The following is a 17,250-nucleotide window of genomic DNA, read 5'->3' as shown; positions in this document are numbered from 1 at the left end:
GTCATCCTCGACTCTACCCTCTCCATGACGAAGCAGGTCAACGCCGTCTCCTCCTCCTGCTGCTTCAACACCCTCCGCATGCTTCGCAGGATCTTTAAGTGGCCCGCCACCGAAACAAGAAGGATGGTCACCCAGGCCCTCGTCAGCAGTAGACTGGACTACAGAAACGCACTCTACGCAGGAGCCCCAGCCAAACTCCTGAAACGGCTTCAACGTATCCTGAACGCCTCCGCACGCCTGATCCTCAACATCCCTCGCCGTAGCCACATCACACCCCACCTGAGAGACCTACACTGGCTCCCTGTCAACAAAAGGATAACCTTCAAACTCCTCACCCACGCACACAAGGCACTCCACAACACCGGGCCAACGTACCTCAACAGCCAACTCAGCCTCTACACCCCCATCCGCCAGCTCCGCTCGGCAGACCTCGCCCTCGCCACCGTACTACGCATCCGAAGAGTGACCGCCGGCGGCAGATCATTCTCCCACCGAGCCGCCAAGACATGGATCACCCTCCACATCCGCCTACGGCAGACCGAAGACCTTCTGACCTTCAGAAGACTTCTCAAGACCTGGCTCTTCGAACAGTAGCAGCTCCCCCCTGCCACCCCTAGCGCCTTGAGAGCCTCATGGGTATGTAGCGCGCTTTACAAATGCCATGATTGATTGATTGAATTAATTTCATACGAGGAATAGCAATTTCCTAATTGTGATTAGCAAAATAATTGCAATTAGGTCATTGCTATTCCTTAAATTTGTACATATGGCTCTTAATATTCAAAATCCTCCTCACGCTCCTCTCTAGATCTCCATCTAGATCTTTTTCTACAAGGTGAAGGAGAGCAGGAAGCAGAAGTAGGCTCATCCACATAGTGTTTCTTTCTGATTCATTTGCCCGTTTTCCTAGATTTGACAGCATAACCTTAATGCACAAACAAACTGCTTCCAACTACCCAACAGAAATTAACAGAAACAACAGCCTTCTCCAACTCAAGGAACACAAAACCGCCGGACTGATCACCAAAATATCGCCACAACAACACACCATACCGCTAGTCCACTCTCTTTAGATAAACAGAATGAAAACCTGGAACTCTACAACCCTAAAGACGGGGTAGTTGCCCTTTATCAATTAACAGTTGTGATTTAGGTACATTGAGGTGTTTGCCATCCTCCTTGGTTGGGTCACTAATCAGAAAAGACTCTGAAACAGTTAATTTACATTTGCACCTGCTGTTGATATATTATTGGCTTTCCTAGGCGTGGCTATTGACAGTAAAATGCAAAAACTAAATAAAGGAATTTGGAAGCATGTGACACAGCAGCCTTTTCTCTAGGATTTAGATGATCTATTTATGATTTGCTGGATGAGGTTCTGAAGGATTGATTTGTTCAAAGGGAGTGCCCGTGATTCACAAATAGTTTCAATTGTCTAATAAAAATAACCCTAACACAATGATCATAGGCTGCACAAAAGTAGATATAGCTCTTTCCGCTACCAGTTTCTCTTCACTGAGAAAGTGTGTTCAGTTTCTCCAATATAATTTATTGAAATGTCTGCTCCTTTGAGAGACAGAAACCAGATCAGTAGCCAGGATACAGGCTATGATATATTATACTGGTTGACAAACACGTTGGCACTTGCTATGGGTTTCTCTGGGAGGAACATGACAATTAAAGGTATAATGAAACCAAGGATTGCACTATAGAGGAGTTAGATGCACAGAAGACTCACAATGTTAGCAACAAGAAAAAGTATTCCTTCCTGGATTTGTAGTGATGGACGTAGATCTACCCTCAGTTTGGAGATCTAATCGTGCTTGCAACCTTGTACATGTCCCACTTTCAGCTTACTGAATTTAGATAAAAAGCCGAACAGATATTGTAAGTGGGTAATACATTGGCAGGGGACAGGTCTGGGTAGGGCTGTAATAAGATTATTTTTGCTTAATAATTGTTTTTGGGTCAGTCACTTTTACCATAAAAAATATAGCCCTTTACATTTATGCTGTTAGAGGCAAGACTTTAGGTCTCACCCATGTACAGCTTTTAGCCATCTGCTGTCAATAAATGAATGAATCAATCAATGAATGGGCCAAATGAAACTTACAGAGCACCACTGCTTCTTCATAAGAAGTATCCTGGTGCTAAATAGAGCATGAGTAAGAGCAGAATCTACAGTCCCGGAACAGGAAATTTCCAATTGAGCCTTAAACAGGCTTTCACTGGGAATAGTATGCAAATAAAGTGGTAAAGCATTCCAAATACTTGTTGCTAGGAAAGGAAAAGATTTCCAGACAGATTTGTCTTTTTGTACTTTAGAAAGTAAAGCAGATTGCGATTTGCAGAATGCAATACCCTTGCAGGGGACTATCTTGTTCATTTATTCCTGATGTCTGATGAAATGCTCTGTCAGTGATCAGGAATGTTTTGAACCTAATTTTAGACTTAATTGGCAGGCAACACAGTTGCCTTAAGCCTGACCTGACAGAATGCGTTTTAGGAATATCTAGTACAAGTCGGGCTGCAGCATTCTGAACACGCTAAAGCCACGCAAGCAGTTCGAGGAGCTACCAGATAGAGGACATTAGCGTAGTCTAATCTGGAGGTAATCAGGGCATGTACAATCCCCTTCTGGGTGACCAGAGGGAGATACTTTTAGGACTTTATCAGTGATTTTTGAAGCCCATAACAAGTAGCAGCTGTAGCATTGACTTGGGGTTTGAAAGATAATATTGTATCCAACAACACCCCAAGATTCCTGGTGACTGTTGAGGGTGTCAGTACTTACCCTAATTTGGTAGGCCATAGTCTGGTGCCATCGACTGGGGAAGGGGTACTAAATATCAAACGTTTAGCTTTCTAAGAGACCTATTGTTGACAATAATAATACTTATACCAGGCTTTGGGATGATCAACTATTTAAAACTGGTTGGCTCACTGCTTACAACTTGTTGGCTTTCTTATTAATTTTATTGCTTGCTCCTTATTTGATGGCTTTCCTGCCTCTTCCTGCATTAGGACCTTCACAGAAGCATAGCTTCTTCACCATCTTTTCGATTTGATGACATGCATCCTTACACTGCTTAATTACATACTTTTCTCCTTTTTAGGTTGCGCCTAGAGGCAGCGGGCATGCGCGGCATGTAGTAATATCTCTGGGAAGTTAGAAGACACCGACCATACGCCCACCGCTTGTGATTAGTTACTTAGTCCGCCATTCTAGATGCCATTGTTTGAGTTTGTGGATACTGTACATTTGTCCCGCCTTGATGCTGTTTTTAGTCCGCCCTGGCGTTTGTCCCTGCTGCCTAGATCCTTTTGATACGGGTCACTACTTTTTCTTTTGCCTCTGCTTTTGCTCCAGCCCCCTCCCATTGTCCACATTCCCTCTGCTCCCTCCCACTCCTTTTGTCCGTGTTCTACATGTTCCCGTCCCCCTCCCGTTGTCCGCATTCCCTTTGCTCTCACCCCCCTCCTGTTGTCCGTTTTCAACACGCTCAACATCTGCCAAGGCAAATTAAAATGGTATACCACTTTCACCACCCCACCATCAGGGTTGCTGGCTGACTAACATAATTCCCCCCAAAAAAGACACAAGGCTGACAATGAGGAAAAAAAAAAAGAGAGTGCACGAGCAACGATGGAGCTGGAGGCTGTCACAAGAACGGATGGGCTACAGTGGTCAGATATTGATATGGCAAGCTTAACCCACCTAACAAGTGCCGAACTGCACTTCAGAGCACTGTAACTTACGGGTTTGTTATTGTTATCCCACTTTAATGGTTCTCATTTTGTCTGCTTTCACAAAATGGAGTAAAATTCGAGACCTGTAAGTCATTGCATGTTTCAATGGGGAGTGTTCAACTCATCAATCCAGCTTGCAGCCTAGCGTATGCAACTCTTTGTAGGATGTTTTGTAATGCTCAGCTTGGCGGTATGGGGGTCCTCAGAGCACGAATTTATTATCAAGGATTCCTATTAAAAGGCACCACATAGACATCTATAGAATCGTTTAGCCTATTGTTAAGTTAATTAGAATCGTGATTATGTAGCACTTATTGTAAATAGTATTATTGCATTATCACAGTTGCTATTTCGTTCCGCGGGGTGCATGTGATATTTGTGTTTGCTCCTGGGGCTGTGTCTGCCTATAGCTTACCATGTTGAGGCCTAGTGCTGTACGGCCTCATGGGGCTTCCCTACCTGCCCTGCCCCCTCTGAGGTGAGGCTCCCATATGGCCCTGCCTCCCGTCTGTGAGTGAATGAATTACAAGGTGTGAACGGGGGGGGGGGGGGGGTGAAGGGGATCGCAGGCGCTCGAAGGGGGCTGTGAATTTACTACATTCTGTAAGTGCCCCTGATTGGATCTTTCTTAATTATTTTATCAAGCCTAAAAAAGAAAGCTTAACAGCTTTCTTCAATATTACACAAAGGCACAATATCCATGCCGCCGGATGATTGTGAAGATACGTTTTTGGTTCGGACCAGGAAAACTAAGACTTTCTCAATCCCACTATTGATTCAAATATTTTAAAAAATGGAACCCATTACTCTTCAATGATTTCCATTTTTACAAAAAAAAGAAATGGAGTAGGCAGGCAGCTCCAAATTCTGGTTCGTTTTTAACCAGAGACACTAAAGCGCTATTAGCAGTATGTTACTTATTTCTGACGTAGCTGAAATGAGGCTTTTTCGCAGTTTCTGATTTGATCTTTTACTGAAAGCTGTTCAGACTTCATTAAATAAGAACTCAGCCATACTAGGAGTTCAATTGTCAGAAAGCTCAACACTCAAAGAAAGAGTCCCCAGTAAAAAACACAAACATGTCCTCTGCCTACATCGAGGAAATTCAGCCAGTATTTTTCTCCGGTTTTGTGTATTCATAGCATAGATTTACAGTGTGACCGTCCATCTAGTTTCTGACATGCACCAGGTTTAGTGTGGTTAAAGAAAGACGGGTGAGAGGCAAAGCCAATAGCTCTATCTAAACACTTATAAGGTCCCAAAGGCGAGACCTATTGGCTATGCCAATGCTTGTTATTTCTGCATTCCATGGAAGTGCATGTTCTTTTTGCTCTCTACCTCATGTGCTTCTCGCCACCATCAAATCCCTCCTCTTTCCACTTTGGTCCCCCCCAGCTCCCCCATTCCTTCCTCCATCTCGCCAGTTCTTTTACACTTTTTAGCTCCCATTAAGCCTTCCGCCTCCACTACTTCCCTAATCTGTGATGACAATCTCAGCAACACCACCACATCTCCATTGCTCTCACCCCTCACCATCACGTTCTTTAGCAAAACAATACAAGCATTTGCAATGCAATAGGTCTCGCATTTACGAGAGTTTGAGCAAATGGCGCTGCAAATGACAGTCTTTCACCCATGTGTTTTTAGGTCTCGCCTGGCTATCGCGGAAGCGATCGCCTAGCGAGACATATGTAGGGGCTTCAGAAAATGCTCCCAAAGTCTTCCCTGGCGGATCGGGTGGCGGTTACGCGCACAACCACACGCATTCCATTTGCCACCAGCTACTTCCTGCGCGTGCGCCGCCTCACGCATTCAGAGAGATTTAGTAAGGGGCGCAAGACCTTAGGAATGCGGTTTATGGCCAGTGCATGTGAGGCATTCAAGCGCGAAGCTGGCATTGGACTTGAAAGCAGCAGACTGCTTTCGCCAGCGCGCGCTCTGCCTCACTTCCTGCATCTCCTCTTACAACAATTAACTTTCGTTATAACTCACACCCCATATGCTCGTTCCCTTCCACCCTTCCTTTGATGTCCGCCTTTCTTGTGGTTTACAAACCACGCCACACACTGCTGCACGCCGCACACTGCTGCACGCCACACACTGCCGCACGCCACACACTGCCGCACGCCACACACTGCCGCACGCCACACACTGCCGCACGCCACACACACTGCTGCACGCCGCACACACTGCTGCACGCCGCACACTGCTGCACGCCGCTGTAGTGAATCAGCCACTTTTGTGGTCTGACACCCTATGATGACCCTCAACCACCACCATTCTGTACTGACTTAAGTGTGTTAAGTTACCTTAGACTTAATGTAGGATGGGTTTGCATATGCCTGCATTTCTTCTGTCTTTTAGTGGAATAGTCTTTCCAAGAATAGAAGGTATGGGATGTTGAGGTGCAGTCTTGTGGGTGGTGGTGCACACATGTGTTCAATGTTGTAGACTGAGGGATTAAGTGTATAATGTTATTTGGGTTAGGTGAATTATGACTTTGACCTATTGGCTTTGACGTAGTCTAATGTCATTCTGCCTTCTGCCTTTACCTTGCTTCAAACTTTTCTGTGTGCACAGTGGTGCTTGTAAGTTGTGTGGATGAGAATTATAGGTGCGGACTATTGCCTTTGACAGGGCCTCATGTCTGACTCTGCCTTGCTGCTGCATGCACAGCCGTGCTTGCAAGTTGTTTGGGTTATTCACATTCAAGGTCTTGGAGTTTTCCTGAGCGATTGTTTTTGTTTAGTGTACTGTGGAAGGCCTTGTGAGAGCTTCGTCAAGACAGAGGCTGGAAGAAGTGCGAATGGAGGAAGAGACTTGAGAGCTCCTTACTGCCATGGAGATGCTTGCTTAGAACTTGGCCAGTTCTGGTAAAATTCCTCTGGCGGTGGGAGGAGATCTCTCACGAATCTTCTAGTGTGTTTATAGCGGAGGGTTGCAGGCTGAGAAACTGGGAGTTTGGATTCCGAGCGAGGGCAGATGTGTATCTCGGATTGAACCCTGGCTTGCTGAGCTCTGATCCCCGGCTGTAATTCCCCCAGTCAGAAGTGGGCAGTGTATGCACCAGGTGATGTATTGAGTTGTGTGGTTATTGGATCATTGGAGGTGTTTTCTTTGTGGTGTGGGAGGTGCACATCCAGAGTACTCCTCTGCTCTCTATATATGTATATATTTCTGATCTCTTGCAGGACGTCCAGTGTACCTTATCTTATATCAGTTATTGCTTGTTTATTAATCAGTATTATAGTTTGCTCAGTTATTGATTCATGCCTTTAGATTATAAGTTTGCTACATATATTTGAATCTTATGCATTTGGTATCTGAGATAGTCTTTGCTTAGAGAGTAATATGTAATAAACCCCAAGCCTTATTCTAAAAGTGATAGAGTCTTTGCATTTTGTTAAATAATACCCCTTTTCAAAAGGTGCTGTTTGTTTTGTGTTGCAGTCTTGCTGTGCCAGGAGTGGTAAGACATGCTCAAAAGTGTATATTATTCAAAGGTGCAGTAGTACATTTGCCTCCCAGGTGGCAGTGCAGGGATTGGGTGTGGCTTATTGGTGAGAAGCCACATTCAAAACAGCTGCACACTGCTGCACGCCACACACTGCTGCACGCCACACACTGCTGCACGCCACACACTGCTGCACAATGCTATACGAAACACTGCTGCACACCGCACACTGCTGCACGCCGCACACTGCTGCACGCCGCACACTGCTACACGCCGCACACTGCTACACGCCACACACTGCTACACGCCACACACTGCTACACGCCACACACTGCTGCACGCCACACACTGCTGCACGCCACACACTGCTGCACGCCACACACTGCTGCACGCCACACACTGCTGCACGCCACACACTGCTGCACGCCACACACTGCTGCACGCCACACACTGCTGCATTACTCACTGCTGCATGACACTGCTGCACGCAGCACACTGCTGCACACGGCACACTGCTGCACACTGCTGCACGCCACACACTGCTGCACGCCACACACTGCTGCACGCCACACACTGCTGCACGCCACACACTGCTGCACGCCACACACTGCTGCATGACACTGCTGCACGCAGCACACTGCTGCACACGGCACACTGCTGCACGCCACACAGTGCTGCATGCCTCACACTGCTACACGAAACACTGCTGCACGCCACACACTGCTGCACGCCGCACACTGCTGCACGCCGCCCACTGCTTTTATGCGAGTTTATGCTACTGACATTGTAAATTACAATGCCTTTTATTTGTTTTAAAACCAAAACATAAATAAAAGGCATTGTAATTTTACAATGCCAATAGCTCAAACTCTTATAAATGCGAGACCTAGTGCATTGCAAATGCTTGTTTTTTTAGTGCATGTAGTTAATGTGGAGTGGAGTTATGTGGGTTGATTTGGAATTGTTAGTTGTGTAATTGTGTGTTGTGTAATGTATTTGTGCAGAGGAATTATGTGGCATGGCAAATAGATGGGATGAGAGCTGCACAGAATAGATAGAAAGAAAGACAGAGAGGGAGATAGATAGGAAATGTGTGCACAAAGTGGTTAATGAACTCCAGACACAGAGGCAGTAAGAGTATGTGAGAAAGAAAGGACGGGCAGGCCACAGACGCATAAAGAGGGTGCACCGGTGTATGCAGAAGACACCCTAAGAAGAGAAGGAGAGTGTGGGTTTGAGGGACGGAAATTTTGAAACGGCATGGGAAAGAAACTGTGCTCAAAGACCTGGAATGAACCATATGAGAGAGGCGGGAAGAGTGCGTGAGACAGAAAGAGATGTGTGTGTGAGAGAGAAAGGGAGAGTTGATTGGGAGCTTACATTAATGAGCTGCAAAAACCAAACTGTACTGTGCTGAAGCCACCAATAAGATAGCTCTAGCTTTTTTAGGATGAGTGTTACTTGTTTGGTGAACTCGCCACTGATCCCTAGATAACCCTCAAGCTAGATCAACCTAATCAATAAACTTTCAACATACTTTACCTACATAAGAATGTCAGCAAACATGTAGGATCGGACTGGGATAAAAAATAGGCACTGGCACCAAAATAATAGTGGCGCATTAGTCAATCACCTTGCTAAAAAAAAAAAAAAAAATGGCCCACGTTTCCAGATCAGGGCAGTTTTGACCATGCAAAGACACTCTGTATGGGTGTTTTGCAAGGTATGGGAGAGTGCATGCATTTGTGGATGCTCCAGACAAAGCTTTTGGTAATATAATGGAAATCGACATACCATAACACAAGACTACAAACTGATAAAAAACAGCCCCACACACTGACCTGTCAGACCAGTCCTTCTGGCACTGTCAGGATGCCATAGGTCAGTCAAACCCTGCCAGCATGGATGGTGTTTTAAGTATTTTCTTCCGCACATCCTCCAAGGTCTTAGGGTAGTAATGCTACGTATCTAAGGTGGCACACAGTGGGATCACCAGTGTCCAAATATAAAAGCCATGGACTTCGTGTGACCTCAAAAGTACTCAAACAGGCAAAAGGTACGTTACTAGAAATTTAAATCCTTCAAAGCAGAGCAGCGTCGCACATTGATTTCCTAGATGGGAGAGAAGAATGCCAGAAAGCACGTTATGCTTCAGTTAAGGGTGCTACCGAACTCTCGGTTGTCATCCAACATTCCTGAAACCAAGCATGCAAACAGGTTCAGCGCTAAGCAAGGTGCTCGCTGTTACTTGACGCGCATTCTGTCGTGTAATTAAGAGTTTTTGTTCGAACACAAAGACAATCCAACCATACACAAACCATGCCTTAGTGGAAAGGTACCAGGATATGAATGTTGCCAAGCTCTACTGCTAACTTGTTGCCATAGATGCTGCTATCTAATTCAATGAGACTCTTTTATCAACCTTGATAGCAAAGACAGAATAGACGGCATAAGGATTCAAAAAAGTGATAGTGACAACATACACAGACACCAACATAAATAAATATTGCATGGAGGATTGAACCTGGCATATTATTGCTCAAAAGGGACAAGAGAGTGCGAGTACAGGCTGAAATTCTAGGAAGGATGAGTGAAATAACCAAATGCTAAAAGGATCAGGCAAAATTGAATGTTACAAGGAAACAGTGGATTATTAAATGGTTATACATGTGGATTGGGAACATTATATTACTTTTGGTGCTGGACATTGGACAGCATATGAAGGATGGGGCGCTGTTGTCAAAGGAAGGCACATCCAAGGCAGGCTCCTTTGTGGGTGTGGGCTGAAATGAACGGTGCAGAAGCAGCCGCTCTTACCTATGCCGGGGGCCACATAGATGAAATATAAGCAGGAGGAGGAGAGAGAAAAGAAGGTTAAGATGGAGCGATTGGACACCTACAGTCGCCGCCGCAGCATCATCATCATCCTCCTCACGACCATGGTGGGATAGGCATGAGAGCGGCAGCGGTGAAACAAAGACCAGAAGGGCGACCAAAATTGTGGGTAGTGAGCCCTTCCACGCTAAGGAGGAGGTCTCGGGGCTGCTTGCTGGAACTCTCTCCCCATTACTTGGTGCCTGCCATGCGCTAGAGCTCAAAACACACGTATAGGAAAGCACGCACGTGTTTGTAAGAGAAATTACAAATGCGCACTTTCCATACTCACAGTAGATAAAGTGAAGGCACCTTCAATTGGTGACCGGCATTCTCCTTGTTTATTAGCCGTGGAAACTCAAAACTTTTACCCCAGTATCTTATTGGTTATATAATTATTTACCTCTTGCTAATTAGATAACACATTCACCGGAAATGTAACCACTAAATGGCTGTGTTTTTCGTAAGAAGCGGGATTTCGATTTTGAATTCAAAGATGGAGGTTCTTTATTAGATCAATGCCTGCCAATATCATAGCACTGGCTTCAGCAATGGTAGTGTGAACTGTTACCAGCAGGTGTGCAAATGAAAATCATGTATTCTGGGAACACACTAATTGGGGAGATATTGGTATTCCACAGAAAGAGGGCGGAGTAATGGCGAATGGTTTAATGGCAGAAAAACGTACAATATTGGCAAAATTGAGCTTTGCGAGCCGGATCAATGGAAAAAAAAAGCACGGCTGCCAACCTCAAATTTTTAAATATACACTAAAAACATATTGTATAAAAAAAAATACAGTTTAGCAAGCTGTGCCTTCTTTTCATCTATGCGATTCGCCAAACTCCATTATTTCAATATTGTACGATTTTCGCAAGCAGCGCAGCACTGTTTCCTAAAAGCATACAATATTTAAAACAAGCGGTCGCCATTGTCCTGGCTGCGCACGTCATCCTGCCTGCAGTAGGAAAAAAGAAAATAGTGCTTACAGACTAAAACACCTACCATGTAATAACAGAAGTAAAGGGGCCAGTAGCCAATGAAGGTTACAAATGAAGAAAAGGTGGTTCTAAGGAGGGACTAACAAACCGATTACTGAATCAGAAGCCTGCATTTACGAAGGACAAAGACAGAAGCCAATAACAAATCTTGGCGGAGAGTGGGCGGGGCTTCTATTCCATACTCTACTACAGCAGCTTACCAGAGCAGTGCGTGTGCGCAGACTCATGCTCAACCTAAAAAGATATATTTTCCGTTTTCGAAGGACTCAGCAGCTGCAATAAAAAAAAAAAGCTTTGGAAACAGACAGCCATCTTGGAATGGTAAATTAAAAAACAAAAACAAATTTATCACCACATCGTTACATATGTACCTGCATGCATTGTGATGAATGCAATGTGGTCCCCGGATAGTCATGACAAATGTGTGGATATGAATCATCGCACTTTTGTTTTTTTTTTTATTTATGCCAGCGCTGTTAAACATCAGCAGCAAAACACAAATAACCAACATTTTGTAGTGATTCTGCGCAGGGTTTTAAGTAAAACAGGAAGACTGGCGCTCTGGCAGGTAAGCAATAGGTATGAAAAATATGGATTAACTACGGTGCTCACAGGTCAGGGGAGAATCCAAACAACCCCTGTGAATGTGTGGGTACGGACCCACAGCGAAACTTGAGACAGAGTCCCGGGCACACGTTAGGATAGGAACACACAATTAAGTTCTCTTCTTAAATCCTTTAAAGTAAAGTGAATAGTGGTCAACATCAGTAGATTCTTTAGGTTGGATATTTAATTATTTATGATCAGCAGAAAAGAAAACAACCAGCCAACACGCGTTTCGTCACTTGGGACCATTATCCCATGACTCTCCAGGGCTGGGAAAACATAAGAGGAGTGGTATAGTATATAGAAAATACACATAGTCATACGGGCATTAAGAAAACAGACGTGTGTGAAAAACCTCTGGAAACACAATGTAGCGTGGAAACCCTATAGGATATGTGGAAAGACAAAATTAATACGCGACATCACTGCAAAACCGGAAACATAGATTGAGTGGGGACAATAGGTGAAAAGTAGCACTGTAACGAACGGCAGGTGGTCCTAAAATGGTAATCAAAACATACCAGAAAAAATCTTAGAGAATGATAGTGCTTTAGTGGAGTGAAGTGCGTGAAGGTGCATAAGTTGACAAGCGAACCTAATCAGTCTTAAGGATTTACAATACGAAAGGTAACATAAAATAACAGTACATGGCAAAATAGAGGAAAAACTTTTTCCTCCTAAATCCAGACATGGCCGAACATTTGAAAAAGAAATGCGGAGCCAAATACAGAAAATAGTTAAACAAGGGAGTTCAAAAGGAAAACTGAAACAATGCACAGGAAATAGTTTAGCATGGGAGTTCAAGAGAAAAACGGAACAATAAGGACCGGTAATAGCAAACAATACTGTAGTGTACATGACATCTAGATGTACAATACCATGGTACAGAATCAAAAAGAATAACAAAATTACAAGAAGTAAAGTCGATAAAATAACGTGAACCGGATAGTAGATGCACGTGTGCACACGGGAAATTATAAAGATAAATGGAGCTACCTGCATGGAATGGCCGAATGAATGTACGAGTCTGAGGACAGAAGGAAAAGGCGAGTACAGAGTAAGATACCGCCAACGTGATAAGAAACCAGACTCACAAACAAAACAAGCATTGGCATAGCCAATAGGTCTCGCCTTCGGGACCTTATAAGTGTTTAGCCATGCAACGGTTGATGTTGTAGAACCAAGGATATTGTGCTGCATAACTAAATATTTATAAGGGCCCAAAGGCGAGACCTATTGGCTATGTTTTTCAATAGTGAAGGCAGTAATCCTTATTATTGGCAGGGTGAATGTGCACACTGAGCAGTATTTGCTGCTGCTTTTGGGCCAGTCCAGACCTGGCTGCATCTTGTTCTTATTATGGTGGGGAGAAGGGTTTACATAACTTATCAGGTGACATTTGTGTCAGAGGGTGGCGCTCTGTGTCACATGACACCAAGAACTATAAGGTGACCTATCCGTAGCTGCTTCCTGTTGTGCAACTGCAACACCGTGAATCCGGATTTGTTAATCCTAAATACTTGAGCTGCTGTTGCCCTTCATTTCTATCAACTTTCCCTTTAGATTTATTTATTTCTGAATGGTGAAAATTTCTATGATGTACAGATAAGCCAGAAAGAACCACAACGGAGGACGCAGTTACTAGCAGTACAGGATAGCGATAGTTGGAAACAAATCTATAGGGGGCAGAAAAACGTCTTTGGATATAATGACCCACCACCCATGTATACTGTTTATTCTCGCTTCAGATTGGGGGTTCTGCCAATGGACCAGCACTCCAGGCTGTGACGAGGTGTTGTTGCCACCTCTGGTCAGTGCCAGATTGACACCAGAACAATAGAAATATCTGCCCATGAGGTATTTCTTACATCAGCTGATTAAACACTATAAAGCACTATAGCACGGCCACTAGAATTAAGTGGCAGTGAAGAATAGGGTTGACATAATTATGCAGCAAGGAAAGTCGAATATGTAACATAATGTGGCACAATATGTAGCAGTAATATTTCAGTTTTTTGACAGTTTAACAACTACTAATAGTGTACGAGCAAAGCCGCACCTCATTAGTACCAGTTTAACACCTGAATGCAGCAATCGTCAACTGAAATCTGACCAGTTAACCCATGCAGAGGGTTTGCCACTTCGCCGAACCACATATGACCCCTTTTGTTTAGAAAGTGTCTACACTTGTCTATGAATACCCTTGTCTACACTGTGTGCTACAAAGTGTGAAGGGTACAATGGGAACGGTACACAACACAGAAGGCGTACCTAATGAAGGTAAGAGCCGTGGGTTAGAGGGAGCCAAATCTTGCAAACCTTTAATGCAGTTTCGAGCTTAGCAACAGTTTCTGAAAGGAAGATTCTACAGTCCTCACTTTGAGTAATGCCGAGCGCGGACTTCGGAGATACGATCAGTGTTTATTTATTCAACGGTAGCTGCCTTTCATTCAAAAGGCTGATCGCGATGGATTGTGCATAGTTTGTACATTACAGTACGTGTCAAGTGTGTGCGTGGTGTGCACACTACAGAATGTGTCAACAGTGCGCCTATGACTACCGATGTTGATGAAACGTTGTAGTTGTGGAACAGCGGCAGGCTAGCATTTAAAACAGAATTATTGTATTTTTTGGTGGTCGGTGCCCCTCCTCACATGCCTGACATACTCAGATTGCTACCGATCACAGCTGTGAGGAAATGAGGCGCCCTCCCTTGTTCACCTCACAGCACTGAGCCTGCTCCTGTAGCATACGACATAGCGCCAAGAGGAGTAAAGAGGAGCTAGACATCCAGGGGAGTTTCAGTACGCTGAGAAAGCGTGTGGCCGGGGCCAGAGGAGAGGTACACATAGGAATAGGTGTGTGGCTCTGGAGGTGTACAGAGTCGGAGGCTGCAAGTGAGTGCTACAGAGCTCGGAGGGTGCGCGTCGAAGCACTGCCCTCTGTGGGGTCTGCATGTGAAACTGCTGGGAGACACGATCAGTGTTTATTTATTCAACGGTAGCTGCCTTTCATTCAGAAGACTGAGCATGACGGATTGTGCGTAGTTGGTACATTACAGTACGTGTGAAGTGTGCCTCTCGGGTTTAAACAAGCATCGGCATACAAATAGAACATGGTGACCAGTACGGGGTTGTTTGCTCTCCCCCACGCCCCAGTGACACACTCAGGAGTGACACCCTCAGTAATGACACCCAGTAGTGATACATCCAGGAGTGATAACATCAGGAGAGACACACAGGACTGACAAACTTAAGAGTGACACACCCCAGGAGTGACACACTCTGGAGTGTAAGTACAGGGGCCCCTGACCCTGCAGGCAGGACTCATTAAGATGTGGCCTTACTGTTAGAGCGAATGACCTCAAGCTGGGTTACCAGGTTCGAGTCTCTGCGGCTCAACCTCTTGTGATTCTGGGCAAATCACTTCATCTCCCCACACCTAACAAAACATGGATGTGCCCGTCTGCAACAGCTGGTGCTCGTGTATAGCGCCATGATACGGGTTGAGTTTGAGCTATATAAAATTGCAAGACAAAAAACACGGCTCTGCGGATCTCACATGCCCTCACACGTGCACTCACTGTCACGTGCCTCAGAGGTACTCTCGTGCTCGTGGGGGATACACTCTCTCCCCTTCATAAGTGCCCCTCGCTCCAGAAGATTCACACACTTCCTGCTGGTTGGCGAAGAGTGAGACACAAGCTCTCACGTGACAATGTCAGGGTATAGCGCCCACCAAGCGCCTCTTGGGTTTAAACAAGCATCGGCATACCAACAGAACACGGTGACCAGTACAGGGTTGTTTGCTCTCCCCACGCCCCAGTGGCACACTCAGGAGTGAGACCCTCAGTAATGACACACCCAGTAGTGATACAACCAGGAGTGATAACATCAGGAGAGACACACAGGACTGACAACCTTAAGAGTGACACGCCCAGGAGTGACACACTCTGGAGTGTAAGTACAGAGGTCCCTGTCCCTGCAGGCTGGACTAATTAAGATGTGGCATATGACCTCAAAGCTGGGTAACCAGGTTCGAGTCTCTGCGGCTCAACCTCTTGTGATTCTGGGCAAATCACTTCATCTCCCCACACCTAACAAAACATGGATGTGCCCGTCTGCAACAGCTGGCGCTCCTGTAAAGCGCCATGATACCTCCGGGTCGAATTCGAGCTATATAAAACTGTGAGACAAAAAATACGGCTCTGCGGATCTTACACGTCCGTAAATTGCTTGTACTGTCTCCACGCAAGGAAGCTAGAGATGTTTAGGAACGACTGCTGTGGCACAAAATGCCATGAAGGTGCTGGTGTGTGGCATAGAAGGACTCCCTGCAGATAAATCACGGATTGCAGTGACATAGCGCGTGACAGTAAGAAAATAACAAGCGCTCGCCATGACGTTTGTCGCCTTTTTCTGCCATCCCACTTGGACGGCCTCGCCTGCTAAAAGGTTTCTTGTCTTTATGGGACCATGTGTTTGGCCCCATAAAGAAGATAAGAAACCTTTTACGCCAGCAGGAAGTCAGACGAGCCAGTCCAACTGGGACGGCTCTAAAAGAGGGAAGTGTACGTCACTGGAAGCTCTTTTCCAATGGCTGTCCACCGTTTAGCATAAATGGTGACGCCAGTCAATGGAAAAGAGGGGCGGGGCTTAAACCCCGCTAGTGAAAGCTACCCAAAAACATAAAATCTCGCCAGCGAGACTGCGCATGCCTGCGCAGCCTACGCTAGCCGAGACCTAAAAATGGGGTAAAAGGTCAAATAATGCTCAACGTTGGACCGGTGATAATTCTAACCCGGTCAAAACGGGTGTCTTGGATGGAGTTCTGAAGTAAACTGAATGTAGGGGAAGATTCAACAACGGGGAGGACGAAGAATCCAAACCCGCGTGTAAGACCCCAAAGTACAAATGGGAAGGTTAGTCCATTTCACGAACGATCCTGTAGGTAAAATGATGTTTCAGGTAAGTAGTGATTAATAAACCCCGGACGGGCAGTGTGGAAATTACGGCGAGCAGTGCTCGAGATCTTACCAAGGCAAGTGTTGGCCCGATAGTGAGTAAAGGATCCGTCACGCTTTCCGGAAGCGGCGGACATGACAGGAAGTGCTATTTGTAGCACAGAATAACGAATGACTAGAACGCTCACCAATGAATGGCAATATGAGTAAAAAGTGAATGATTAAAGGACCGGAAGTGTGGGTCAGAAGTAGAAAATGTGATACCTCAAATAACCTGAAAGGGATAGATAAACAAGGGTACAGCAAAAGGAGCGAGGAGGGGGTGGGGGGGGGGGGCTGAGAGAGACACAAGCAAAAATCATTCCTATTAGCAATGAAAAAAATATGAAAAGTGCGCGTGACACCACAAATCGGCATCAATGAGAGTATAAATTACTGTGATGTAAGAGTACAGAGCATGATATGAAAAATGGACAAAGAATCTGAAAGTACACACAATTGAACGGTACAGTACATTTGATGAGCGATACATAACAAGAGACAGTTGTTCATATGATGAAGTGTTTGCGAATTACATGTACAAAATCAACCATACATAGTCC

At 45.2% G+C, this 17,250-nt stretch overlaps 1 protein-coding gene across 6 annotated transcripts in view; it reads right to left on the bottom strand.

Annotated features, from left to right (window-relative positions):
* The window catches only part of SDF4 (stromal cell derived factor 4), a 168,110-nt gene that overhangs the window by 124,272 nt on the left and 26,588 nt on the right, over positions 1-17,250 (bottom strand). For 2 of the 6 annotated variants that reach the window (XM_085609622.1, XM_085609624.1), the window contains exons 2-3: positions 11,280-11,352; positions 9,046-9,316 (exon numbers count right to left, since the gene is read on the bottom strand). The exons of 2 other annotated variants lie outside the window; for them this stretch is intronic. In XM_085609622.1, coding sequence (XP_085465748.1) covers positions 9,046-9,139 — 94 coding nt within the window. In that variant the 5' untranslated portion in view covers positions 9,140-9,316; positions 11,280-11,352. The remainder of the gene's footprint in view (positions 1-9,045; positions 9,317-11,279; positions 11,353-17,250) is intronic. 2 more of the 6 variants (XM_085609629.1, XM_085609630.1) reach the window with 1 other exon arrangement.

Source organism: Triturus cristatus, chromosome 1_2 (genome assembly GCF_964204655.1).
Source record: "Triturus cristatus chromosome 1_2, aTriCri1.1, whole genome shotgun sequence".
Taxonomy (NCBI): Eukaryota; Metazoa; Chordata; class Amphibia; order Caudata; family Salamandridae; genus Triturus; species Triturus cristatus.
Note: the sequence above shows the minus strand (reverse complement) of the source record. Positions and strands in the feature narration are given on the sequence as shown.